Source organism: Coffea eugenioides, chromosome 8, assembly GCF_003713205.1.
Source record: "Coffea eugenioides isolate CCC68of chromosome 8, Ceug_1.0, whole genome shotgun sequence".
Lineage (NCBI taxonomy): Eukaryota > Viridiplantae > Streptophyta > Magnoliopsida > Gentianales > Rubiaceae > Coffea > Coffea eugenioides.
Genome location: NC_040042.1, coordinates 31,667,338 through 31,694,508, shown reverse-complemented (window position 1 = coordinate 31,694,508; position 27,171 = coordinate 31,667,338). Strand labels below are relative to the sequence as shown.

Sequence of the window (27,171 nt, the reverse complement as noted above, 5' to 3'; positions counted from 1 at the left end):
CCATGAGCGAACTTTATTTTTGTTTTCTTTTAATGTCTAATTGTGTGAAATGCATTTATATACGCAAGATTAGGAGCAGATTATTTAATTTCATGAAAAATGTTGATATGTTAAGGTTGTTATGGTCATTTTATAAAATTAAGGGAAATAAATATAATATTAAAAATTTCAAGGGTTACTAGCTGAAATTATCCCTAGTTTGTGTCCCAACGCAACTATCAGAATTTCGATTCCTATTGAAACTAGTTTATAAACCGATGCTTTGCACCAGTGCACGGATCTATATTATCTGTGTTTTTCTACCTTTTACTTTTTACTCGTGCAATCTAATTCTTGTGAAAAATATGGCAGTAATGGAATTGAACCATCCAAGCTTTCTTTCTCAGTAGCAAACGGATCAAGAAATTATTAATCTGCCAAACCATCCATCCATCTTTTCCTTTCTGAGAAAATGGTTTAATTGATTTACCGCGGAAAATTGCTCTACAAAATTTGGTGAACCATTTGTATTTTTCTCCTCACTTGACAGGAAATAGAAAAGCCGGCTGTGATCGGACTACTGCTTTCATCCCTCAACTCCAACAATGGTTTTGCTATTCCTACTTGTATCAGATAAATTTCGACAAGACTTTGGTGCAAAAAAAATATATAAATATTAGAACCTTCCCCCGTAAGGTAGAAGTGCCCAAGAAAAATTGCTCTCCAATATATTGTCTTTGTTAAAACCGAAGATCCTTCCTTATAAACTGTCAAAATTTGCAAAATACTTCAATACCCAAGAAAGTAAATGCTTATATGAGATGAGAATATACATTATTGCGTCGTTAGGAGCATGGAGAAAAAAAAAAAGGTGAAACTCATCTAGCTGCAATTTTTCAATAGAAGAAGGAGAAGAAGAAGAAGTATTTGTAGACTTGAGATGAATACACATAAAAAAAAAAAAACAATAACAGGTCAATATTCATTATTTATTTCTCAATACAGAGTTGCTATAATAGTAGGTAAATTTTGAGACAATAACAGCCAAGAATTTGTAGCTACTTTTTGTTCGTAAGTATTCTCTGACCGATAAGTTCGTCAAGGTTTCTAGTCCCCACCAGTTGAGGTTTTTGCTTCCAACTTGTACTCCAATTGCTTTGTATGACCACAGTGAGGTCATTTGGTGCTACCTGACAAGAACTTAGGAGTTCCTGAATCCAGGCTAGATAACTCTTATTTGATGGGATTAATAAGTTTCATAACTAATTTGTCGCCGACTCCATTATTGAGGTCCCGAATCCGAATCCATGTTAGATAACTCTTATTTGTCGGGATATGAAGCCAATGAAGTGAACACTGAAAGCAAAAGCCAATGGTAGTGAATGAAGTCCATTGGCCCGCCCACCCAACCCTCAAATCCAGTTGTAATCTTCTAGAAGTAGATACAAATCCAGGCCGAATACATGCATCCACGTAGATTTTCCTGCTTCTTTCAACTTTCCCAGCAATTAGTTTTACGATTAATTTTCTATATCATTAGATATACGATACATAATTTGAACTTAAATTTGAAATTTAAATTATATATATATATATATATCATACATTCAATCATAATAATGTATATACTGTTAGTATATATAAAATTAACTCGTATTTTTATTCCAATCAAAGAATTGAATAAGAAAAAAAATAGACATTGCAAAACAGCTGATGGAGTCTTCAGTAAAAGCTATCCTTCACCAACTGTGAAACTCAAATAGAGTCTTCTCACTTCTGATATTCATCTGCATTAGTGAAATTAAACTCTCTGTAACTGTGTTGAGTCGAGAACTTCTAGAGTTTTTTGTACTCTCAAGTTCGAAATTCAAATTTTAAATTTGATAATTGATAAAGAATAGCTTTTAAAGTTATCTTATATTCAAAAATTTAAATTCTGAACTTGACAATTAAGATGAAAGGATGCAAGCACTGGTGGAAGAGTTTATTAAAAAAAAATGTCACCTAGGACAGCAATATAGAATAGATTAAGCAGCCAATCAGATCACTTCCCCAACTTCCAAATCCAATTTGGTACCAATTAGATCGCTCCCCCGACTCCCAAATCCCAATTACCAAATGGGACCCATTTCAGTGTTATGGGCCCGAGCCACGAAACTTAACTTTTCAGTTTTTATAAAAATTCAACTCCACCTCAATCTTGGTTGCCTGTAAAAGATATAGATGACATAATTCTTGTCCGTGCTTGATGATGATTTGACGAAAATATAAAATTCATCATTTTACCATAATAAAACGGGGGCAGATGGTCTGGCATAATTAATCAGTTGTTATTTTTCAAAATTCTTTTTCTACCATTTTAAGTAACTCTTCACCAATGTTTATCACTTCAACTCAATCACTAGCATCACACTTGAATTGGATAGTGAAATTATCCCAAATAATATTTCGCTTGTATCATAGACACATTTTTTAACCCACCTTTCTATTTTCCCAACCACCTTTTTATCTCACATATATCACATCACAAAAAGTGCTACAGTAATTATTCCAAATAATATTTCAAATAATACCCTATCCAAACAAACCGTGTTTATCACTTAAACTTTAATCGCTAATATCACATAACTACTGAGCTACAAATTACAATCGATAAAAAAAAAAAAAAAAATCTCCTTCTCCGTCCTCTCATGCAAATTTTTTTCCTATCTCTTGCATTAAGATTTCTATGCTTACTAATTGTTGAATACACTAATTTTACTGGAGTTCTATTTCAATGTCCGAGTGTTTTTTTTTTTTCTATTTTTCCTCCTTAAGAGATTCATTAACCAATTACTACAATTAATTGCTTGATTTAATTTTTTTTCTTCTATATTTTTATGAGATTTAAGCACATGAGACGTGCAATCCCCCAGTATCTTCTTTAATTGCACCTCCGCTCCATTTTCTCCTGTTTTCCTAATTGGAGCTAATATCTTTGTTTTTTCATATGATTAAAAAAAGTTAAGGGTGTGCTGTTAACAAACTTGGGAGTACCAACATCAGCTCCCTTTTAGAAATTGTACTTTGTATAATCCTTACTAGCTTGCTTGATTACACTACTGTAAATTTACCTGTGTGCAATTAGTACCAAGAAAATAGGAATTAATCGTTTTCAGCTGCTTTTTTTTTTCACATGGCAATTCTATTGTGTGTTGAATGAAAGGTTTCTCGTATAGGACCAAGTTGACATATGCCCAATTGGATTGAATTGAAAATAGAAATCTAAAACTTTTTAAAATTTGCAAATAGTGAAATCCATGTTTGATCGAAATAGAAGCTTAAGGCAAACTGTCAATTAATTTCATATCCACATTTGGAATAAATCATAGGGATTACTGATTACATTCGAAAACAAAATCAAAAGATTGTTTGCATGTGGTGTTGAAGTGCCTGAATTGTCTTTTTCTATTTTTTTAAAATATAAATGAACGAGTTCTTGAATTCAAAATCTCTCATTTTTTTTTTCATCTTATGCTCCCTTATCCACTGGATTTGTCATTTCTCACGTACAAACATATAAAATCATTGAAGCAATGGCCTTTGTGTGGCAATATAGCCTGCGGTTTCGTCATTTCCTGAGAAAAGAGACGTGTAAAGTTATAATTCTTCATGCAAGATGAGAAAGACATTTTCATGGGAAACGAAAGCATTCACGTTCTTGTAATTCTGCATTTCCCACAAAAAGTCAACACAATAATGACAACTAACTGCACAACGCACATGCCAATAATGGCCCTCTTTATCAGAACTAAGGTCAGCACTTACGTATGTCAATGTGATAACAGTAAGAAATGATTTAAATCCTGATCCAGTGCCGTGCATGAATAGATGTTGGAAGAAATCGTTAAAAATATCCATCATATTTCGTAAAATAAATTTTTTTATTTTATAAAATTAAATCAGCAAAATTTAGTCCCAACTTAGATTTTTAACCACTTTTTCCCTTGAAACCATCACCTGATCTATACATGATTAATTTTTTTTAGAGGCAAAAAGACTAAATCTCATTTATAGTTAAATAAATAATTCAATTCATATTCATTTTTTCCCCTAAAACGTAAGATCTAATGTGAACTATATTCATTTTTTCCTTAAAAAGGTGAAATTTGATTCGATCCATATTCATTTTTGCTACTAAAAAGTAAGATCTGACCCTTTTGTATATAAAAAATGATTGCACGTGGGTGATATAGTGATTTCACGTCTAGAAGTGATCAAAAACTTATGGTGGGATCAAATTTTATTAATTTAAATTTATAAAAAATGTAAAATTAATAATTTAAAAGTAAAGGACAAGAAATTTATTTAACAAAATGCGAGACACATCCTTGAATGACTTTCCCTAGATATTGTAGCGTAAACAAGAACAGCATTTAAGTATTGATTTTCTGATTCTTCACGAATCACTCAAGGAAAGTATTGAAAGACAAAATGCCTTCAGAGAGGGAACAGTTGAACTTGGTGTTGATACCTCTGTTGTCACCAGGACACATAATTCCCATGATTGACATGGCCAAAGTGTTGGCAGGGCATGGTGTGACAGCAACTATCATTACCACAGTCAAGAACGCCGGCCGTTTCAATGCAGGAATCGATCGTGTAGCTGCATCCGGACTCCCCATTCGACTTCTTCAAGTCCCATTTCCATGTGAGGAGGTTGGATTGCCCCGGGGATGTGAGAGTCTAGATAATCTACCGTCCTACGACTTAGTAAGGAACTTCTTCAATGCAATTGATATGCTGCAGCAGCCAGTTGAAAAGATGATTGAAGAGCTAATTAAGCCAAGTCCATGCTGCATCATCTGTGATAAATATGTTGCCTGGACGGCGCAAACAGCTCGTAGATTCCGGATTCCATGGATTTCTTTCGACGGCATGAGTTGTTTTACTCAACTGTGCATTCATAATTTGCAGATGACTAGAATTTACGAGGGCATCTCTGAGGGGCAGCCTTTTGTTGTGCCTAATATGCCGGACAAGATTGAATTTACTAGAGCTCAGCTTCCAGGAGCGTTTAATCCGGGCAGCTCCGTGGCAGATCTGAAAGGTATTCGAGAGCGGGTGGAAGCAGCTCAAGTAGAAGCATATGGGATGGTTGTCAACAGCTTTGAGGAAATGGAACAAAGATATGTACATGAATTCCGAAAAGTGAAGGGGGGTAAAGTTTGGTGCATTGGACCTTTATCAATGAGCAACAAGGAAAACTTGTATAAAATTCAGAGAGGAAGTGAAGCTGGCTCTTTCGATGAAGACTTGTGCTTGAAATGGCTGGACTCGAGGCAGCCAGGGAGTGTAATATATGCATGTCTTGGGAGTCTCGGCCGCCTCGCTCTTCAGCAGTTCACAGAGCTTGCGTTAGGACTGGAAGAATCCAATCATCCGTTTATATTAGTTGTAAAAGAAGAAAAGAAAGAAGAGACAGAGAGGTGGATTGCAGAAGATGGGTTCGAGGAAAGAACAAAAGGGAGAGGCCTTCTGATACGAGGGTGGGCCCCTCAGGTACTAATCTTATCTCATCCAGCTATTGGCGGATTCTTAACACACTGCGGTTGGAACTCAACCCTTGAAGCAGTTTCTGCTGGTGTGCCGATGATTACATGGCCTTTGTTTTCTGAGCAGTTTTTCAATGAGAGGCTAGTGGTTCAAATCTTGGACATTGGAGCCAGTGTCGGAGCTAAAGCTGTAAGGCACCTGGGAGAGGAAGAGAAGTCCGGAGTAAGTGTTAGAAGGCATGAAATCCACAAGGCCATCAGCAAGGTAATGGACGGGGGAATGGATGGAAAAGAAAGAAGGAAAAGAGCGAAACAAGTAGGGGAGATGGCCAAGATGGCAGTGGAAAAAGGGGGATCGTCTGACCTCAACATTGAACTGCTAATACAAGATATTATGCAGCTAGCATAGCGAACAAAGCAACAATCCAATCTCATTTCAAGGGATGAAATTTGGAACAACCATATTTTGATCCACAGAAATGACACAAGCTGCAGAACATGCACTCATTTTCCATTCTCAATTAGTTACATTTTTGCAATCTATGTTGCTTTATATTCTTTCTTGGACAATTTTCCAGGTGCAGATGGATGTTGACAAGGTACTAAAGTGGAAATGATTGGGAAAAACAACTGTCTTACAACAGTAGGGACTCACAGGCAAAGCCATTTTGGACCATCGGTCCATACTAAAAAACGATTTCCTACAAGTACTGATTGATATACTTAAAAAGATATGAACCATCGCGGTCCATGCTTTAGTTCTCCTTCTTACTTCTCCTCAATATTAGTCATTTTTTCTCTCCGCAAACTTCCATTTAACTAAATAAACTAGTTCAGAATTTTCCATCCAACACCTTGCTGATCAAGTCGTCTAACCTCGATCAAAGACTGGAACATGTTAAACAGTTGCTGAATTACTTGGAAAGTGTGGAAATCCAAATTGATAGAAGCAGGAGCAAATCTTAGAGGATGAGTAAGTGGATTAGGTGGCCCTCTTCTAGGATGTTTCTTAGTGAACATTTTGAATTAGAGTTTGACCAATATGGCAATCTAATCTTCTATGGTAAACTTTTGCAACTCATCGTCCATAGTAATTCAACCCTCTTCTTTTTACATTATAATGTCAGCATCCCATTTGGCAAATTCTCTAATTCGGTGATTCCTTCTGAGATCAGTACAAAGACAAGTTAAGTTAAAATCTCAGAACTCATCAACCACCAATAAAAATTCAACTGAAATCCCATTCAACTGCAAGTCAGGAGAAGGTATTAAAAGTTAAGTGCTTCTACCTCACTTCACTTCAAGTGGTTTCACTATACTGTAATGAAACTGATGTTCACCAAATCTGATTGGAGTTATATTCTTTTTAAAAGCTTAAAATCAAGTGAATTTAAAAGTAGAACCAATCTCGTAGATTCTTGTCTACTGTGCTTGTTTAATGCTTGCCACTACAAAGGACAACCATCGCAGCCATCTCTTTAACAATGATATTCTCTCGGTAATAGTACCTATAGCCACAGGCCAACTGGTAAGCCATGTCTGTGAATTCATAATTTAATCCTACCTAAAATAATCATAACTGAAGCAACATAGAAGTAGAATAAAGCTCCAATTTTTTTACCCAATTTAGATAACATCTCATAACAACGTTGCAAGAATCTTATTTGACCTCAACAATCAATCCATTTATTCTTAATTAACGATGCAGAATGCCAGGAAAAAGTTGGAAACTTCAATCAATTTACTTGATTGTTTCCACTTTCCTAAATTCTGTCAAATTGAGACAAGATAGGGAAGGAGCTCGTTTAATACCTTTACTGATCAAAACACAAGATTACGTTGTTGCCTGCGGGTTAGTGGCGGCCACATGACAGACTCCTGCTACTTAATCATCTTCCTAAGGGAGGAGAAAATGCAAGCTGATTTCGAAGCTTTCATTCATCCATCTCGGCACCATATTCTAGTAAAACGTACCTGCACACAAGGAGGCCAAATACAATAACAAATCCAACCAAAACCCCAAGAAAAGGAAAGCATAAAAAAGTCCATTTCATCAACAAAGGTAGTACCATTGGCTTGATGGATGTTTCTCGTGGGTCCCACCTTAGATTGCTCGTTTGGGCCGGTGTGTTCGATGTTACCTCTGCGTTCGTGTTAAATTAAGTGTGCGTGTGTTGATTCTGTCTATAGAAAAAAAAAATCAACAAAGGTAGTAGAAACGAAATTAATTACCACACGGACGATTACTTGAGTTTATGGTATATCTACACAATAAAAGACAATTTAAGAAAGAGAACAGATGGACCCTAGGCCTTGTTTGAAAAGCCATTTTTCCCTAAAAGAAAGTTTTACATTTTTAATTATTTTTTTACCTTATATATATCAAATCATTACAGTACATAAAAATTAGACTTTTAGATATGATTTCATTTAAAAAATTACTATACTTTTGGGAAAGAGAGGACCTGATTAATAGAAAGAAATGCACAAGAGAAGGAGGATGAGGAGACAGCGCGACTGGGTGGAAAAAGCTTGAGAGATGAACTTGGGGGCAAAATCGTAATTGGACACAAATACAAAAGTCATCCCCACTGCTCCCTTGCCTAACACACACAAAACATCGACGCCCACCAGTAGGGATTTGGCTCCATTGCCTAATGGATTCTCTCTCCATTTTTCTATAATGTGTATCTAAATATGTAATATGTGTCTTTATTTAATAAAATAAGAGTTAGGATTAGTCAAATTTAAAATGATCATACTCCTTTGCTTTCTAGTAAAAGCACATATCATGTATAAGAAATAGAGAGAGAATTCGTTGAAAAGGAACCAAATCCCTACCCGTAATCCCCTACTCTAACAAAATGAAATTACACCATAGTCCACAGAAATAAGGGGATGAAATCTGAGCTTCCAATTGCAAACTCTCACTTTTGTAGTAGTTTAGATTAGATTTGATATAACAGAAGCTTTGTATTTTATACACAAGAAATCTCTATCCAGATGTGTGCAGCCTTTAAAAGTTAAGACCTTATTTGGATTATGATTTTTTGGAGAAAATTTTTTTATGCTTTTTAGTAAATATTCCTTTTACACAATTTCAATTATCTTTTTCGTTCACATATATCACATTTTAAAAAATTTTATTATGAAATGCCTTAGCTAAGAACGGCTAATATCATTAGCCTTAATGATTGATGGAGCAACTGATGAAAACAAGATGACCTCAAAATAATCCACTAACCTACCCAAGAATACGTTAATTACAATATCCTTCCTCATTAACCTTTTCTTAACCTTTTATACACCTCGTCTCATTTAGTGTATTAAATTAACTTCAAAACCTAGATAGTGCTTTGCTTGATGATGTAATTAGAATATTCTAGTGCCATGTAAAACGCTACAAGAAGCGTGCAAAAACAATACTAACGTGTTTCGTTAAAATATTTATACTTTCATTTTTATTAATCACACTCCCAATATCATTTTAATTATGTAGTTTTCATTTATTAAACTATCTGATAAAACAAATAGTATGAGTGTAAATAACAAAACATCGAGTACAAATAACATTTCTCTTTGTCAAATAGGACATTTTCAATATTTTATCTTACCACATAATTTGGCAAGCATGCTTCAAATTTTTTATTCTTCATCTTTATTGCAAAGTGCAGCAAAATCGGTAATCGTCCTTCCAACTTGTTACCGTTACGTCCTGAAAACCGAGAAATGAATTACTGCAAAATTTACCGTTACCCATAACCGACAAAAGACTGCAAACTCCACAATCCTCCTAACGGCTAGATTTCCTTCTCCTCTATTTAAACAGATGCCCCTCCCCGCCCCAACCACAGCCATCTCCATCTGCCTCAGAAAATCATCTTTCTTTCTCCCTATCTCTCGCTGTGTCTCTTTTAGTGTGTGTTGTGCGTGTTTTTCTGCAGTAGTAAAAAGGAACTCTGAGAATGGCTTCTTCATCATCAACTATACTAGTCGGTTCTTGTCTCCTCTGCTTCTTCTTCTTCAGCTTCTCTGAAGCTGACAGAGACCTTCTTGTTGGTGGCAAGCCAGATTCCTGGAAAATCCCTTCTTCCAAATCAGATCATCTCAACAACTGGTCTCAAAAAGCACGTTTCGTCATTGGTGATTCTCTAGGTAATTAATCAATTTCTCTTCAAATTCCTTGAGATATTAAAAGTATAAAGACACATCCCTTTCCATGGTTTTATTCAACTTCTCATCCTACGGATCTGGATCTATTGACACTGAAATTTTATATCGTTTTGAATTTTTTATTGCTGTGTAATATTACTATTGCACAAAGAAAAACAGCCCTTTTGTCGTTTTATTCGATTCTCATGAACACTGAAATTCCTGTGTGACAAAAAAGGCAATAGAAGCATGCATTTTTTTTTTGTAGTTTTATCGAATATTTTATCCTATAGGTTTTTATTAAGACTATTTTACAAAAAAAAAAGAAAGAAACCAACCCCAACTCTACTTATTTTTTAGTCATATTGATTTATCAACACTGAAATTCCTTTTTGGCAAAAAAAACAAAGAGAAAACATCCCTTTTTGTAGTTTTATTGAATTTTTATCCTGCTGATTTTTATTAAAGACTGAATTTTTTTTGAAAAAGAAAGAAAAGGATAGGAACCCCTGCTGTACTTTTCTTTTTTTCCCATCATATTCATTTTTTTCTTTTAATTTGGTGCAGTATGGAATTATGACGGGACAAAAGACTCTGTTTTACTGGTGAACAAGAAGGATTATGTGACCTGCAACACATCAAGTCCAATTGAAGCACACAATGATGGGAATACCAAAATTAAGCTAGACCATTCTGGACCATACTATTTCATCAGTGGAGCTCAGGGGCATTGTGAAAAGGGCCAGAAATTGCTTGTGGTGGTTATATCTGAAAGGCATACCAGAATATTCATCTCTCCAGCTCCTTCTCCTGCGGAGGAATTTCTTCAAGGTCCAGCTGTGGCTCCTACTAGCTCTGCTTCAAGGTTCAAAGGCAGCTTGTTTATGGTTGCTTTGGGGGCTGTGCTTTTTTGGGGAATGTTTTGATTTGATTTGATTTGAGAACCTTTTTGTCCTTTCTTTATTTTTTGCATTTTGGGGTTGGGAAATTCTTTGATTGAATTGTGGCTCTGTCACTTGATTCGAGTGAAATATTATTAGTTTGGTAATATCTGATATTCAATTTCTTTTTCAATTTGTCCATTCTAATTCTTTTTGTATATCTTTAAGGAATTAATATAAAATTTGTTTGGGCAAGTGAAAATTGCAACTCATTTGGCCTTAGAAAAAACCTAACTATTTGAAATTTTAATATTTGGCAGAAAATCTAGATGACAGAGGAATATGAATGGTAATACTGCTATTTGGCACTGTTATAAAATATGGAATATAGTTCGAATTTGGCAATTCTTGTGATTAATGGTAATAATACTTACACCCAAAAAAAAAAAAAAAACCTTCTCTTTTCTCTGATAAATCACGTAACGATTTTGTACATATAAAACAATATTCCACCAATTGACCTGACCAGAGCTATTTTTCATAAACATGATTCCAGAAAATCCCTCATACGAGGGGTTAAATATAATTACCTGTTTTATCTCACGTGTGCTTTTGAACAAAAATTGCTATATAGATTACCTAAAAAACCAATTATCTGAACAGATAGATAGTGACTGGGAAATACAACCACTCTATTGACTGGGAATGATATTTCCCTTGCAATTGGAGATTGATGGCCCAAATCGACTACAGATATAGTGATCCATATTTGAGCGATCCTTTTTTTTTTTTTTTTTTCGACACAGGAGTGTCCGGATCAATCCGGACGGGGCCCGACTAATCCCCTGTTGTCCAGGTCCGGCGGCCCAGCCCGACCCAAGGACGATATGTGCTCGGAGAAATCCAGCAGAGCAGAAACTCGAACCTGGGACCTTAGGGGTCACCAGTTGGAGGTGCTACCGCTGGACCATTCATGCGGGGGCATATTTGAGCGATCAACACGTATTATTTTGCCTCAAAGATTCATTCAATTGACTATTCCCAATAATAATGTAGTTCAATAGAACTATTCAGTAGCCAAGGTAGGACACTTGAAATCTTTCTCGCTACTAAAAGTAGAATTCGAATCATATACACAATAGAATAATGATAGTTGAGAGTCAGAACTCTTAGAATCCTTTCCACTCACAACTAGGTTCAGGATTTGAAGTAGTCAAGGCGAGGGGGAGTTAAGGTAGAATCCAGTAGTTAGGGTAAGAGAGGTTAAGGTAGGGCTGCTTGACAGTTGGGGGAGGAGTACGGAGAGGGCTATTTTCCAAGAACAAATTAAACACTAATAATCATAATAACGTGTTAGAGTGCATTTACGAGACAAATGTATAAAGACATACAATTCCTTAAAGAGTGGTAAATATAAAATTGTTGCTCAGTAATACTAATTGACACAAATTCACAAATTTGTGTATTTGGTAATATGCAAAGTGGGTTAGGTTGGGAAACTTACGGCGGTTAGGAATAACTTGGGATCAAACAAAAGTAATAAAAGTGGATTCAAGCTTATAGCGTATCTAACTTGGAAAATAATTGATCCCATTCCAAAGTGGATTCAAACAAACAAAAAAAAAAAAGAATAAAAGGAAAACACAAACACAACAATTGAACCTAGTCTACCCATATAAATTACCGTAAGCGCGGTCTGAGCCTGCAAAAAGAATAATTAGCAGATAGTCTATTATTACTTTAACTTGAAGTTTCTGCTTCTCAAGTCTATAAATACCGTCAATAATCAGGCTATTCTGGCAGGGAAAAAGTTCTTTGGCATTGCAATTATGGATTTTTCAAATCTTTATTCCGATTTAATATTCGAAATCCTTGCTCGAGCTTCACTAAACACATTGGATACTTGCAAATTGGTATCCAAAGATTGGAATCGACTTGTTTACGAGTCAAATTTCATGCCTAGCTACTGCAAAAATACCTCCAATGTCTATGGCTACTTGATTCAAAATCTTGTTGCAAACCGGCATCAATTCCGGTTTGTGTCGTTCAATTCTCAGCCACCAGAAGGGCATGATCAAACCTGCATCAGAATATCAACCCCAACTCCGGCTGATGATATGAATATTCAAGCTTCTTCGAAGCAAGGAATTTTGTGTTGTGTGAGACGAAAAGGTAAAGAATATCGATACTACGTGTACAAACCTAGTACACAGCAATGGCAAAATTTACCTAATCCAAAGTTGCGACTAACAACTCTAAAAGTTGCTTTGGTGGTGCTACGTTCCAACCCTTTATGGTACAAAATTATCAGGATTTCACGGCCACAAGTTTCGTAAGTATTGATGATTTTTTTCCATTTTTTCTGTCGCACTAATGTTAATAATCTGTTACTGTTGATTGACTAGGATTTTTTTTTTTTTTTGGAGGAATTTGACTAGTAATTGACAAACTGTCAAGTACATGGGTCAGAGAAAATAAAATTGTCCCCTTAGCAGACTAGATAATAGAAGTTCTGAAAAACTTCAATGAATTCAGCAGCTCATTCTTAGATTTCGTTCGATAAAATATTTTTCGATTGTTTGTTGCTTTTCTGAAATTAAGCTGCCCATTGAAAAAATATCAAGCATTACTGATTAACTTCCTTAACGTTAATTATTTTGAAACACATATATCACTTTGCTTTAGGATAGTGAAATAACTTTTTTTTTCCCATATGTTAACTGTCAAATTTTATGAAAAATAACAACATTGGGAAGATTTGCTTGCATTATCTATTTAAGTCACAAAATTTCCAACAACTAATAATCCTTATATTCCTTCCAACAACCAAGTGATACTCTGATGATGTTGTTGATATCTATTTCCAGATAAACTTCCATGTGCAAATAAGCTATGAGCTGCAAATTTTTGTTCTTCCCTCTCTTTAAAAGTTTTGTAACTTTTTCAGTCTCTATCAGAATTCATGCATCACTCACAGTAATCAACTAAAATGATTACATATTCTCATGGTTTCTTTCAATTTCCCACGTTTTAGGCGACCGGATTTCTATAATTACCACTGCGAGATTTTTGACTCAGAGAGATGGTCATGGAGGAGAGCAGAGGACATCTTGTTGCCACATGGGGAAATGTTTGACAATAACCAGTCTGTTTATGCAAGTGGATTGATATACTGGCTCACAACTGATGATAACGTCCTTGCCTTCAATCATGAACAAGAAACTTACCACACCTTTCCATTGCCTGAGCTTGTATGCAAGAATTGCGAGTACTCATGCAAGCAACTTGTAGAGTATCAAGGAAAACTTGGATTCATTTGCAAAACACCGGAAGGGCATATACACTTATGGGGTGTTTTAGACCGGAAACATCCCAGATGGAAATTGATAAAAGAAGTGAATATTGATTTGCTTGCAAAGGAGGTATCATTTCCCTCCCCAGCAGGTTTCTACAATGCAGATGTAGCTCTTCTGAAGGCCTTCAGAAAAATGATATTCTACAAGCTGCAAGATTCTAGTTACAATGAGATTGAGCTGCTTGATGGCCTCTGTTTTGCTGCTGATGTTTTCCCATTCCGGTCTGATTTGGAGCCTGTCAACCTGAGAGGTCGATGATTGTCAAAGTATAATGTGTGAGATAACAAGAGATCAAGTCTGTCTGCAGGTTGTCATGTTAGGCATTTACTTGCCATAAATCTTGTTTTTGCCTTTTCACATTTGGAACATTTATATATTTCTTTTGCAGAGGGGATGTTGTTACTTACTCCACCTTTTGTTAGTGGAACTTCACTTCTTCATTTCGAAACTATCACAGAAAGAGTGAAGTACCAGTAACAAAAGTGAAGTGCCAACATCACAATTCTTTATACATACAATGATCATAGCACAATTGTTTGTCATGTTAGTTGTTATAGTATTAATAAAAGCACTAACAGTTTTGTTTGCTTTAGTTTGGCTCAAATGGTGAAAAGGCCTCTGAAATTTTTTCCATGCATCATTTTATTCTTATACATTTTAGGCTGAAACACTACATATCCATTGAAACTTTGTGAATAATGCTACTAGGTTAAGTGTGCCCTAAGTCAACTTTTTGAAGCATAAGTTACAACTTGGAGTGATCACAATAACACTGAAAACAAATGGAAAACAGTGTCCAATAAAAGCTATAGATTTATTTTCCTAGAAGTCCATTTGGAAACGAAAGGAAATGCAATTTACTTTTGCCACTGGTTAAAATTTCAAATTTAGAACTTTATCTTCTTAGCAGGTTCAGGCAGGCACGATATAGCTGACTTGCCTCTCCTATTTATAGTTCAGCACAAAATTGAACAGATTATTGACTAAAAAGTATGAAAGCCACAATTAAAACTTCAGCATTTTTGTCTTTCTTTAGCACATCTTAACTGGTAGTGGAAAGAATCATTGGACTAACCCAGCATTGGAAATCATCAGGTTTTGCCAACAAACAATCATACGTCACCTCAAGACAATTTCACCTAAATACAAGAAACAAAAACGTTAGAGCACATTGCTTAACATAGGCAAAACATTCATTTTAAAAGTCTTCTGTTTGTAACATGTTGCCAATAATTCTTTCTTGTAACTGCTACAGTTGTTAAATCTACAATATTAATGGTAGTAATCTCTCATACTGCACGCCAACCATGACACCGTAAACCCTTTATCAATTCCTTTCAGCAAAAATTAAACAACATAAAAGATGAAACAAACAATAACAGTTCAAAGAAGAAATGAAAAATAATGGAACCTCAACAACAGGAGATCCTTTCTATATGCAAACCATTTCAGATGACACACCAGCCGAAGTATAAATGTTGAGGCAAGGCACTGTACTTGCTATGTCACTGGTACAAGTAAATAAAACATAGACTACACGAAGCAGACCAAGCTGATAGATTAATAGGAAACAGAACCAGGAATTTAGTCCATAGTGCTAATTCCGCATCAACCTAAGCCCACTCTCACTTATGATCTCCCTGAAACACCAGATGCCTTCACTTAACAAGCATGCAATTGACACAGATTGAACAGCTACTTGAATTACAAATTAGATCTAGAAAAGCTCTAATTTGTTATCCACCAACAAAAACAATTTGATAAGTAAAAAGACTTGGCTAGAATCTCACAAAAGTAGGTTCTTAACAGAAAAAACTTAATTACGTATGTCCTGCATATATAGTGACTTAAACAGAGTGTCAGATGATTAAAATGTAATAGGCTACAGCGGCCTGAAGTTTGCAAGCCTCTGTGTAACTAAAAACATACCAAAATTCTTGCACCAACGCAATTTGTGAGATATAACTTCATTAACCTAACCAATGTCAGGCCATGCTAAAAGCAACTTGGGACAGACCACATCAATTGACAAAAGATCTTGCATGGTTTCTCAATTAAGGGAGGGTGATACTTTAATTGCTCAGAAACCAAAGAGAAGAATATGTACTACAGACATGAAATGTAGTATCATCCATAGACAGAAAGAAGATGTAGCTAGAATTTGGAGATTATACAAGGCATTCAAAATAAAATATCCCAGCAGCAGTCATTTATTGAGAGAGTTGCATGCTGTTATGGACAAGAGATGTTACAGCTTCAGCTCATTAGGTTGGGTATAAGATGCTGGGAATGATTTTATTTTTGTTTTTACAGCAAGTAGTATTATTTTTTTTTTTATCGGTAATAGTACTCAATGATTCTCTTTTGACAAACCCAATCAGTTAGTCAAAGACAAAAATCATAAGCTAAAATACTGCCCGGCGTACTATTTGTAGCAGGAAAGAAGTTCCTCTTATATCTAGTAGATGCACCCAGAAAGCTATATACACTTGCTTGTTCAAACACTATTAAATCTTTTCTAATCTCTAAATGCTTGAGAATACATAATTTCTATCACATATTAACAATACCAACTAAGGTATTACAACCAGCATCTGGAGATTTCTCTTTTAGATAGGAAAATGCAATTGCCAATAGAGTGAACAAAAACATCGATAGATCAACCATATACATGTATCTATAAAAAGTTTATTCCAGGACCCTGGCTTAACTTTATGTCCATAAATCAATGCTTAACAACTGTCATTGCAATGGAGAAAAGATATAATCAGAAGCTATCTCAGAATGTCATATGCAAGCAGCTGAAATGGAGAAACCCAATGACAAACCACTTCTGATATTAGCACATCAAAAAAACAGAATTAGAAGAAACTAAAACGTTAATGAATTAATTATTAGCTTTATATGATATAAAGATTTTCAAGCAGCAAGTATAATACCAGAGAATGGATGAGACAGCTGAGCATGCGGTACTCTGCCACGCAGGAAACTAAATGACATGTATCCATTACAGTTACATTGCCTTTTGAGCAGCTTCAACGGCTTTTACTTGTACATGCAAGTCTTGTTTTGCCTGTAGAGATTAATAAACATTCTATCAGAGTTCAAGAAAAGCAGCGAAGAGGATTTTAGGATTCCCTAATCTTTATGCCAAAGACTGCAGACCGTCTTAACTCTAAATTCTCCAATTCAGCGCTTCATACATAACTGTAGGTAACCATAATATGGCTACGGGAGCAGAACAAGAACCTGAATCATTTATGAAGCAAACTTTGGGATTTGTGCTCTGAGGGTCAAACATACCGAAGTGGCTTTTGTTATCCTCTCCACGTCAGTTGTCATTGTCAATCGGAGCTCTGCTGTGCCTTCTTGTATGTAGAAAAATAATGACGCAGCTTTTTGGGCAGACTTTATATCAATTGACCTACAACAAGCATCCTAATGAGAACTCTCAAGAAAGTGTCTGAGCCAATGACTCATAATTTTCCTTCATATTTCAGGCACTATTGTTCTTCATAGAAAGGATTAAACCATTAAGCCCTTACATTCCTTTCTACTCAGATTCCACACCCTAAAATGAGAAAGAAGAGCATCCTGTCAGGCCAGACTGCAATTTAAGCAGATATTAAACTGAAGTATGATATTCAGCATTGTAGCACCATCGGATTCCTCATTTAGTACAGATTTTAGCCAAGTCTGCACACATCACTCTTTTCCTGCTCAACCCAGCTATAACCTGGATCCTTACGCACTTGCTGTTCGATCATCATGCTCCTAACATCATTTGCGTCATCCCACCTTCCTAATGATGCATACATATTGGCCAAAAGTACATAAGGAGCAGAATTCTTTTGGTCTAGGCGGAAAAGTTCATCTGCTGCTCTTCTTGCTAAGCTTACATTACTATGAACCCGGCAAGAACTAAGCAGAACTTCCCAAACCACTGGGTCATCTTTGTATGGCATCTTATTAATGATTGATTCTAGTTCATTAAACCGTCCAGCCCGACCAAGTGAATCAATTATGCAAGTGTAATGATCTGGAAGTGGTTCCACTCCATGTTTTTTCTGCATTGAATTGAATATAGTAATCCCAGGATCCACCAATCCAGAATGGCTACACGCAGTCAAAACAGCAACAAATGTTATGTCATCTGGTCTGGCACCTGATTGAATCATTTGTCTATAAACGCAAACAGCTTCATCTCCACACCCATTCTGTGCATACCCATGTAGCATCTCATTCCAAGTAACTGTATTTTTGAAAGGCATCAAATTAAAAAACTGTCTGGCCTCACAAATGTTGCCACACTTAGAATACATATCAACAAGTGCACTGCCCACAAAAACATCATCTGCATATCCATCCTTCACTATTAGACCATGAACTGGCTTCCCCTGGGACAAAGAAGATAGTTTTGCACAACAGCTCAACACAGTGGCATAAGAGAATTCAGTGGGCAATGTTCCCTTTCTAAGCATTTCAATAAAAATACTAAAAGCTTCTCCATCCATTGAATTGAAGGATAACCCTGCTATCATAGAATTCCAACAGACAGTGTCTAACAGATGAACCCCATTAAAAACATGTTTTGCACCAGCAACCCTACCACACTTCAAGTACATGCCAATAAGTCCACTACCGACATAAGTGTCAGTATGGAATCCAGGTTTTATCAAGCAGGCATGGGCTTGCCTTCCAGTCTCCAAATGACCTAATGCAGCACAGGAACTCAATAGTATTGCCAATGTAGTTCGATCAGGTTGCACATTTTGAAATTGCATTTCTCCGAAAAGATTCACTGTTTCCCTATGGTAGCCATTTTGTGTATATCCTGAGAGTAAAGCATTCCATGAGCTTAAGCTCTGATGTTCCAACCTGTCAAATATCATACGTGCAGTTTTAACATCCCCACACTTAATACAAGCTACAAGCATGTTGATGTGAGTGACATCATCAGGTTCAAAACCACTACTCTGCATCCATTCCATATATTGCATTGCTTTCTCTTTTTCGTCTTTTTGTCCATACCCTCCTATCATAATGTTCCAAGAAACAACACTAACCTCGGATAAATTAGCGAAAGCCATTTCAGCACTGTCCATATCTCCATTTTTGGCATACATGTCAAGCAACGAATTGCTCAGATGAAGATTGTTTTCAAAGCCAAGTTTTACAGTAAGGCCATGAATTTGTTTGCCTGGTACAATATGTAGTTCGCAATCATCATCGCTAATTGCTCCAAAGTCCCCACTCCCACCTTTGGCACAAACACCCAGAACACTAGACAATGAAACAGAATCAATTCTAATCCCATTCCTGTGCATCAATTTAAACATGTCAAATGCCTCCTCAATTCGATCAGCCTCAACTAGCCCTCCCATCAATGCAGTGAACGAGATCTCATTGGGCTCCGTCAAGTCCCAGAAAGCCTTAACTGCATCCCCCACCATCCCACACTTTGCATACATCCCCAACGAAGCATTCCCCACATACACATTCGTGTCTAAACCAAGTTTAATAGCAACTCCATGACACTCTTTTCCACACATTCTTTCCCCCAAGCCACCACAAGCACTCAAAACACTAGCCAACGTGAAACGGGTCGGCTCAAAACCACCTAACCTCATCATTTGATATAACTCCAAACTTCTTCTTTCATAACCATTCCGAACCAACGCACTAATCATCGTGTTCCACGACACACTATTCCTCTCGAGCATTCTAACAAAAAGTTCATGGGCATCCTCTAATTGGTTCTCTTTACAATAACAACTTAACATTGCATTGCAAGAGTAAATATTTCTCTGAGGCATTCGATCAAACACCAAACGAGCACTAACTAATTGACCACATTTTGAGTACAATTCGACAAGGCGGTTGGCAAGAAAAGTATCTGCGAAGGCCCCAATACGAAGTATGTGGGCATGAAGGATCTTCCCAGCAATGTGGGCTTTGTTATTGATGCAGTTTTGCAAAAGGTCAGCTACGTAAGCTGTGGCGGTGGTGGTTCTGGCTAGCATTCTTGGTGCTGAATTTCTCATTAGGCCACCTTGGGGCCAGTAGATTTTATTGTACAAGTTACAAGCTTGTCAATGCAAGTAGAAACTTAAAAAAAAAAGCAAGCTGAAGTGTTGCAGAATCTATACTGGTAGTTGGTCTCATAATTGAGCCAGCCCTGCTGCATCAGCTGGTGGAAGCAAAGGAATGTCTTGCTTCCTTCACAATTTGGTAAAGCACGTGAAGCTCAAATGCGTAGTCGACGGGACAATAAAAACGATTGCTGAAAGTCCGTCTGGTAGTTTCCAGGATTTTGGGTAGTTTCCAGGATTAAAAACAGAAATGCCCCTTGTATGGTATAGCTATTCTTCCTCTTCTTTTTTTTCTTCCAAGTAGTTGATCATCGGGATGGCAAAGAAAATTTTAGGTAGTTTCCAGGATTAAAAACAGAAATGCCCCTTGTATGGTATGGCTATTCTAAAAAAAAGAAAAAAAAAAAAAACCCCTGTGCCGGTATTTCATGGTTTTAATTAATACAAAACATCAAAATCTGCGAAGATTCATCAGTTTCATTTGAGTAAAACAAATGAAGAAATAGAGAGAGATAGAGATAGTTATTAAATTCGGCCCAATTAGGCGGTTGAACCGGTCAAATCGGTGGACCGGCCATGAAACCTGATTGATTTAGCAATTAGATCGGAGTTGCAAATGATTCGCTTTGAAATGTTTGATTCAAACGGTCAAACCGATCACCCGCTAAATCTAGTGGTTTTTTTTTAATCCAATCGATTTTGAAAATTTTTCTGAAATAACCTTTTTACCTAATTTTTTAATTTGACCAGCCACACCAGCATGGGCATTGTCGTCTTTTTGACAATTAGATGAGAAAATTGAAAAGGGATTTGGGAATTAGGATTTCTTTCTTTCTTTACACTTATATTTATCATTTATATTTGTGTATAATATCAATATGAATTCATAAACTAAGAAACACGTATGGGTATGACTTGTATGCATGAATTATGAAATATGAATAGGTTATGACTTGTTAACATTTAAGAATTTCTGTACTTATTTATAATTTATATGTTTATTTAATTATATTATATTTTTTTTATTATATAGTGTGACCCACAGTTCAACTCGTGACCCGCCAATTGAACCACTAATCTGCCAACCCGATCCTCTTGCCGGGTTGGTTTTAATAACTATGTTACAAAACCTGTGTGTGTGTGTGTCAGAGAGAGAGAGAGATCAGCATTTATCTCAATCAAACAATAAGATTGAAGGGAAACAAGAGGAAGTGAAGATTTGCTACGAAAAAATCAAAGAAAAATAGGTGCGTATGTCATCTCTCATCTATTTCGATTAGGGTTTTGGGTTATTCATTATGATCTATTGATTTCAGATTCCATGGTGAGTTAATTATTTAATGAAGACAATGTTTTCAATGTACTGAGTATAATCTATGGCTTGAATTTGCAATTTTTATTTTTGATGTCAATTTGTAGGCTTTTGTGATTGGTTGACTAATCCATGTCAGATTTGTTTGTGTTCGAATAATACTCAAGTAAGTAATATTTCTGCTTGAGTGGAACTTTCATGAAGTATTAGTGTCACTGTCAAGTTATTTAATGAGTAATTGGCACAAGACTAACTTATTGTTAAATTTGTATGCTTATCTGTTGCTTATCTTAATATGGGGTTAAAGTAGAGCTATTGTAGTCAAATGTGGTCCCTAATCCCACCTAAAATGACCTTGTTTGTTGTACTTATGTTGTGTTAGGTTTTTGTATAATTGTGAAAGATAAATTACTAAAAAAAAATGAAAAAAAAGTAGACATACTTATGCATTGTGGTGGGAGATTCAGAGTAAAACCAACTCTCCACTACACAAGAACCCACATAGCCATTTTCAAGGAAAGAGTTGAATATCAGTTATCCATAATAAGCCTGTGCAGAATGTTTAAAAAAGTAGATGAGCGTGCAACCAGAGTTAGTTTTTGGTTTTGTGCCCTAACAATTGACTTGGATGGTGGCCTACAACTAATTAGAGACAATGATGATATTAAATTGGTGACTGCAGTTTATTGGAAGCTGCCAACAATGCTAATTTATACTTGCAGTGGGGATGAGCTATTTGAAAAAGAGCATAAAAATGATAGGGTAATTGCTGGCACAGCTGCTACAAACAATGATACTGTGGCGACCCCACTTCCCCCTAAGGCGAACCAGAGGGTTGGCGGGCCGTCTGCCTAGCTCTCGCCAGGACTCACGCAAGAGATCTAGCCCAAATCCTTCCAAAGTATAGCCTAAATTATTACTGTATTGATCCTCCAAAATAGACCAATAACTAAGACCACCTTAACTTCAGAGACAACAGCACTTTTAGATAGCGACTCGTCGATTCTTAAATACCTTACGCGTTACAAACCACGGAATAAAGTCAAACAATCCCATTTAACAAATTCATACAAGCCAAATACATTCTTACAAGCTAAGTAACAAATTTACACAAGCCACATAACCAATCTAGGGTTTACACTTTTCCAGCTTCAAGTGGCAACCCGAAACAAAACTACATTGTTTAATCCGAAATACATTAATAACAAGTAAAGTAGATTTCAGGCCTTTCTCACATGCCAGAACCTGTCAAGGAAAACAAACTAACGTGGGGTGAGCTAAAGCTCAGTGGTGCCCCAAAACATGCAATTACATAAGGCAAGTAGCAAATATTGATTTCAACTAAAGTAAACGATTAGGAAAGCGTATAACAGCACAAGGTAGGATACAGGGGCTCTCAGGAGCCATTCTCCACGAACTTGATCAAAATATTCGGTAGTTGACCCTCCGTCAACTTTCACTACCTACGGTCCATGTAGAACGCCACTTCACACCAGTTCCTATCTCCATTCATACCCCTGTCCCAGGCCCGCACACCAAAAAAAAATGATAGTGGTAATATTCGAGTACACCCTTTTATAAACTAGTCGAGGGATTCACCCAACGACGTCACAGACTAGTCGAGGGATTTACCCAACGACGTCACAAACTAGTGAGGGATTTACCCAACGACGTCACAACACTTGAGATATTCACGAAAACATTTCACACAAGTCACCACTCGAACGGCTAGTGTGATAAAGTACACACTGCTCACTTCGATGGATCAAAAACCACTTTGCAATTATCATATATCGAGTCAAGAAAGCACTGTAACCAAATAGTCATAAAACAAGCAGGGACACTCACCAAGAGTGAAGCTCAGATGTCAAGTTGGGAATCGAAATCCGCGTCCTCGCTAAATCATAGAAAACCAAGTTTTAAGAACTATAAGTTTTCTATTCAAATTCTAGGTATATAAATATAAAAGGTTATCTGGTATATTACTAGTTTATTTCCTCGAAATAATTCGACAATCCACTTAGGATTAAACTTAGTAAAAGTAGTAAATTGTTTCATATGGCTTTCTTTATAATACTTTTCTTTCTCAAAGTGCCACTAGTACTTTTTTTTTTATTTAAAGTAAGTTTTCTTGCCGAACAGGTTTTCTACGCTTTTTAGTTAAAATTATTAAAATCTCGTATTTTGTCAATTTTCCTCTAGACATCTAGCCAGGGACAAATTTTAAGGAAAGAAAAGGAGGTAAAACAAGACTTAGGGTTTTAGAAACTAGTGAAGTCGTTTTCTAGAAGTAATAAGGTTAGTTTAAGCTAAAGGAAGAAATATCGAGTCGGCAAAGTTTAGAAAATTTCTACACAAGACTTTCTAACGTTAACGTACAATACCAAGTTTTATCGTTCGATACTAGGGCGAAGATATATTTAAATAGCTTGCTTAAAACTTTCTCAAGTTCACAGGACCAACACGGATTTCTTACGATTCCGATTCACAAGCACATAATATTTCAGATTTGTCAATATAGCAAACTCACATTTCAAATAGAAATCTCACTAGGGCTTCGTCAATCATTAGCCCTAGGTTTCAACAGATTCATTTCTGATCAAAATTTAAACAAATGACCAAGGCTTCGTCAATCATTAGCTCTTGGTATCCAACAGGCTCATATCAGATCACAATTGAAAAAAATAAATGCAAGGCTTCCAAGCAGTTCCATCGACTAAACCGCAAGGGTTTTGTCAACCAAGTATAAATAATAACAAGTAATTCCAGCAGTTAATTTCATCAAAACTTTAATGTTTGTAAAAATTACTCAAATAACCAAACTGGAAATTTTCCGGCATCTATACTTCAACATTTTTGGTCCAATCTTCCAACATATCAAATGTTTCAAAGCTAAACCACTTACACGGCTTAAATACACATTTTTCATGCATTTCTAAACCATTTTCTTCCAATGAAAAATTCCAGAAACAAGTTAAAATTTCCAACTCAAGTCTCTCGGTTACTAGCAAATTTTCCAGCAGCTTAATTGATCATCAATCCAACTTTTCCTTGGCTAAATCAGTGTTTTAAGTACTCAAGTTCGACATGCAAACACTTAGCTAGCTAATTAACATTTCTAGTTCAAAATCAGATTCGAATAACAACTACAAACATCCCAAAAATCCAGAAATTTGTCCAGCTAGCCTCGGATGAACATGCATGTAAGCTGGTTTCATTTTATATTTATTTTTCTTGCCTAACCTAGCTAACTATCCTCATGCAAGACTTAATCACCTAGTGTTTAGTTGGTTAATCGAAATTACAAGCTCAGATTACTTTAATTAAGCAAGATTAAGTCTGCATTTCCTAATCAACTCTCGGCAATTTCTATTTCCTTCCGAATCAGATTTCTTAAGCTATCAATCTCATCATCCGAACGCACAAACAATACATGCATGTCTTATTCATCTTATTATTTTATTATTATTATTTTTTACTTAGTTAATTACAATTGCATGCTCAGATTGTCAAGAGATAAACGAATTAATCTCAGCATTATCCCCTTAAAGTCTCGGCAAACCCACTTTCTGCGCACATCAGAATTTTCCTTTCCTCAATTACTCATCCGAACGCTTAAACATTACATGCAAGCTCCTTAACATCTTCACCTACTTGTAGTTAGTCAGTCTAAGTCCAAGATTTACCTCGAACTGAAGCTTATACGCATGGCACAAAAGCTGTCAAGTTTCCTCCTCTCTCGGACAGCTTACGCACTCGATGGTGCAGTTGTGGAGTTGCGGTTGGAACTGATGAAGATGGTGACGATCAGCAGCTGGTTGAGGTTAAGAAAATGCAGAAGGAACTCACGCAGTGTTTCTCTCCTTTCTTCCCTCTAGCTCCCTTGGTCAGAACAGAAAAACTACAGCTCGGGGTTTTCTTTTTCTTACTCTCGGATACAGCAGGCAGCTCTCTTCTCACGGTCGATACTCACGAGGTAAGGTGGAGTGGTAGTGCGAGGCTGAGATAAAGTGGAGTGTTTGAGAGAGGTGATTCGCAGTGAAGAGAGGTTGAGTGTTGGAGAGGTGAAAGTGAAGTGTGTTCGGCCGAATGGAAATGGCTATGTTATAAGGTTGGCCGAGAGGGTGTTGGTGTGGTTGCATGGTAATTTTCCGAAATAGTGGAGGGTATTTCGGTCTTTTCACATCTCCTCCTAATTTCTACTCAAGTCCTCAATTCTAACTTAATTCCAAAAATTATCCCAATTGTGATTTAAACGCCTAATTATATACTAACCTTGCGAAAATTTAATCATTGGGAATTTTCACGTCCTAAGTATACTTAGTATACTTGTATCGATTTTGTCTAAAATTTATCGATTGCATCTTAATACTAAGGTTCCTCATAACCCTTTACATTATTAACGATTAAACTAGCTATCGGAATTTAAAGAATTTATTTTTAAGGAATAAAATTAATTTAACTCTAGATTTATTAATTTAGTATAACAAAACCAATTAATTTAATAGTTTAGCACAATTATATTATTTTTCACATAAAAATTATTTTTTTCCCACTTATTTAAAAACAAATAAATAATAAAAAAATAATGCTAGAATTTATTAAAGAATAAGAAATGCAAATGAAATATGCACTGAGGTATATATATATATTTCGAGGTTCTCACAGATACGGTAGGAACAGTTATAAGTGTTAGTAAGGTAAAGGACACTATGGGGACGTTTGATGATGATGAAGAGCCTGAATGGTTAATGAAGGGGGGAAACAATAGAAGATGAATATATTTGTGCATCCAAGAAAGATGCTGCGGAGGCAACCAAAAATCTGATTGAGACAAGAAGAAAGCTGATGGCACCAAACCTACCCCAAAGTTGCCTTGCACGTATTCTCATTTGCTGGGAAAAAAGATGAAAAGAATCTTGCTAAAAATGGGGTTGCAAAGAAGAAAATGGCTAGTAAAATCACTGTATCCAGAGAGCCTGATGTGATTCAGCAAATTGCATCACCCAAGAAAAATGCTGCGGAGACAACCAAAAATCTGATTAAGACGAGAAGAAAGCTGATGGCACCAAACCTACCTCAAAGTTGCCTCTGCACATATTCTCATTTGCTGGGAAAAAGGATGAAAAGAATCTTGCCAAAAGTGGGGTTGTAAAGAAGAAAATGGCTAGTAAAACCACTGTATCCAGAGGGCCTAATGTGATTCAGCAAATTCCATCTCAAGTTTCAGCTCAAAAAACATCTCAAATTCCATCACAAGATGAAGCATCAAGCACTACCACAGCTCAAGGAAACTCAAAAGTTGAACGAGAAAAAGCAACAGTAGAAGAACCAGCTTTGGAAGAAGATAGAGAAAGGCTAGTAAATGACTAGGTGGCTGAAGAGAATCGACAAAAACATGTGATTCCAGATGAAGAGTTGCTGGACAAATTTAGATATGATGGTGGAGAAAAGAATGATTGTCTTGACTTTAATCCTGTAGTTGAGTTTAGGAAGCCACACTTTGAGCTAAAAGTTGGGCACAAGTTTACTAACTTTTGGGTGTTCATGTTTGTGTTATGTGAATGGCTAGTCAGAGAGGGATATGAAGCTTCTTGGGTGAAAAACTATTCCAAGAAAATTATTGTCAAATGTGCAAAAGGTTGTAGCTGGATGATTCGTGCAAGCCTATTCAAGATGAATCAACCTTTCAAATAAAGTTCTTGAAGGGTGAGCATGTCTGTGCTAGAGAATATAAAAATAGCATGTAACAGCAACATATCTAAAAAACAAGTATTAAGATAAGATCAAGGATAATCCAAAATTTGATTTGATGGTGTTGAACATTGACATCAAAAGAGATTCAATGATCAATGTATCAATTAA

The 27,171-nt window shown here is 36.1% G+C and overlaps 4 protein-coding genes across 5 annotated transcripts; 3 read left to right on the top strand and 1 right to left on the bottom strand.

Moving 5' to 3' along the window:
* The first annotated feature begins 4,353 nt into the window (after positions 1-4,353).
* Positions 4,354-6,164, top strand: LOC113781329 (UDP-glycosyltransferase 73C3-like). The gene has a single exon (XM_027327246.1). The coding sequence runs from the start codon at positions 4,453-4,455 to the stop codon at positions 5,920-5,922; it is 1,470 nt and encodes a 489-aa protein (XP_027183047.1). The 5' UTR covers positions 4,354-4,452; the 3' UTR covers positions 5,923-6,164.
* Positions 6,165-9,376: 3,212 nt separating this feature from the next.
* Positions 9,377-10,739, top strand: LOC113779653 (early nodulin-like protein 1). Its single transcript, XM_027325323.1, has 2 exons — positions 9,377-9,668; positions 10,233-10,739. The coding sequence occupies exons 1-2, from the start codon at positions 9,479-9,481 to the stop codon at positions 10,589-10,591; spliced, it is 549 nt and encodes a 182-aa protein (XP_027181124.1). The 5' UTR covers positions 9,377-9,478; the 3' UTR covers positions 10,592-10,739.
* Positions 10,740-13,551: 2,812 nt separating this feature from the next.
* LOC113780536 lies at positions 13,552-14,160 on the top strand. The gene has a single exon (XM_027326333.1). The coding sequence runs from the start codon at positions 13,552-13,554 to the stop codon at positions 14,158-14,160; it is 609 nt and encodes a 202-aa protein (XP_027182134.1).
* On the bottom strand, positions 14,060-19,934 carry LOC113781407 (pentatricopeptide repeat-containing protein At4g20770-like). Of its 2 annotated transcripts, none has more exons than XM_027327333.1 (4): positions 17,152-19,934; positions 16,842-16,975; positions 14,978-15,041; positions 14,060-14,145 (listed from the first exon to the last, which is right to left on the bottom strand). In XM_027327333.1, exon 1 carries the CDS (start codon positions 19,923-19,925, stop codon positions 17,589-17,591), a length of 2,337 nt encoding a protein of 778 aa, XP_027183134.1. In that variant the 5' UTR covers positions 19,926-19,934; the 3' UTR covers positions 14,060-14,145; positions 14,978-15,041; positions 16,842-16,975; positions 17,152-17,588. The 2 variants fall into 2 exon arrangements, with proteins under 2 accessions (XP_027183134.1, XP_027183135.1); XM_027327334.1 differs by having other exon boundaries at positions 17,206-19,934.
* Between the last annotated feature and the right edge of the window lie 7,237 nt (positions 19,935-27,171).

What these genes read in the sequence shown, in the direction of transcription:
- LOC113781329 (XM_027327246.1), top strand. Translation starts at nt 4,453, where the DNA reads ATGCCTTCAGAGAGGGAACAGTTGAACTTGGTGTTGATACCTCTGTTG.
- LOC113779653 (XM_027325323.1), top strand. Translation starts at nt 9,479, where the DNA reads ATGGCTTCTTCATCATCAACTATACTAGTCGGTTCTTGTCTCCTCTGC. An exon ending in CGTCATTGGTGATTCTCTAG is followed by an intron (nt 9,669 to 10,232) that starts GTAATTAATCAA and finishes AATTTGGTGCAG; the next exon opens with TATGGAATTATGACGGGACA.
- LOC113780536 (XM_027326333.1), top strand. Translation starts at nt 13,552, where the DNA reads ATGGTTTCTTTCAATTTCCCACGTTTTAGGCGACCGGATTTCTATAAT.
- LOC113781407 (XM_027327333.1), bottom strand. Translation starts at nt 19,925, where the DNA reads ATGCTAGCCAGAACCACCACCGCCACAGCTTACGTAGCTGACCTTTTG.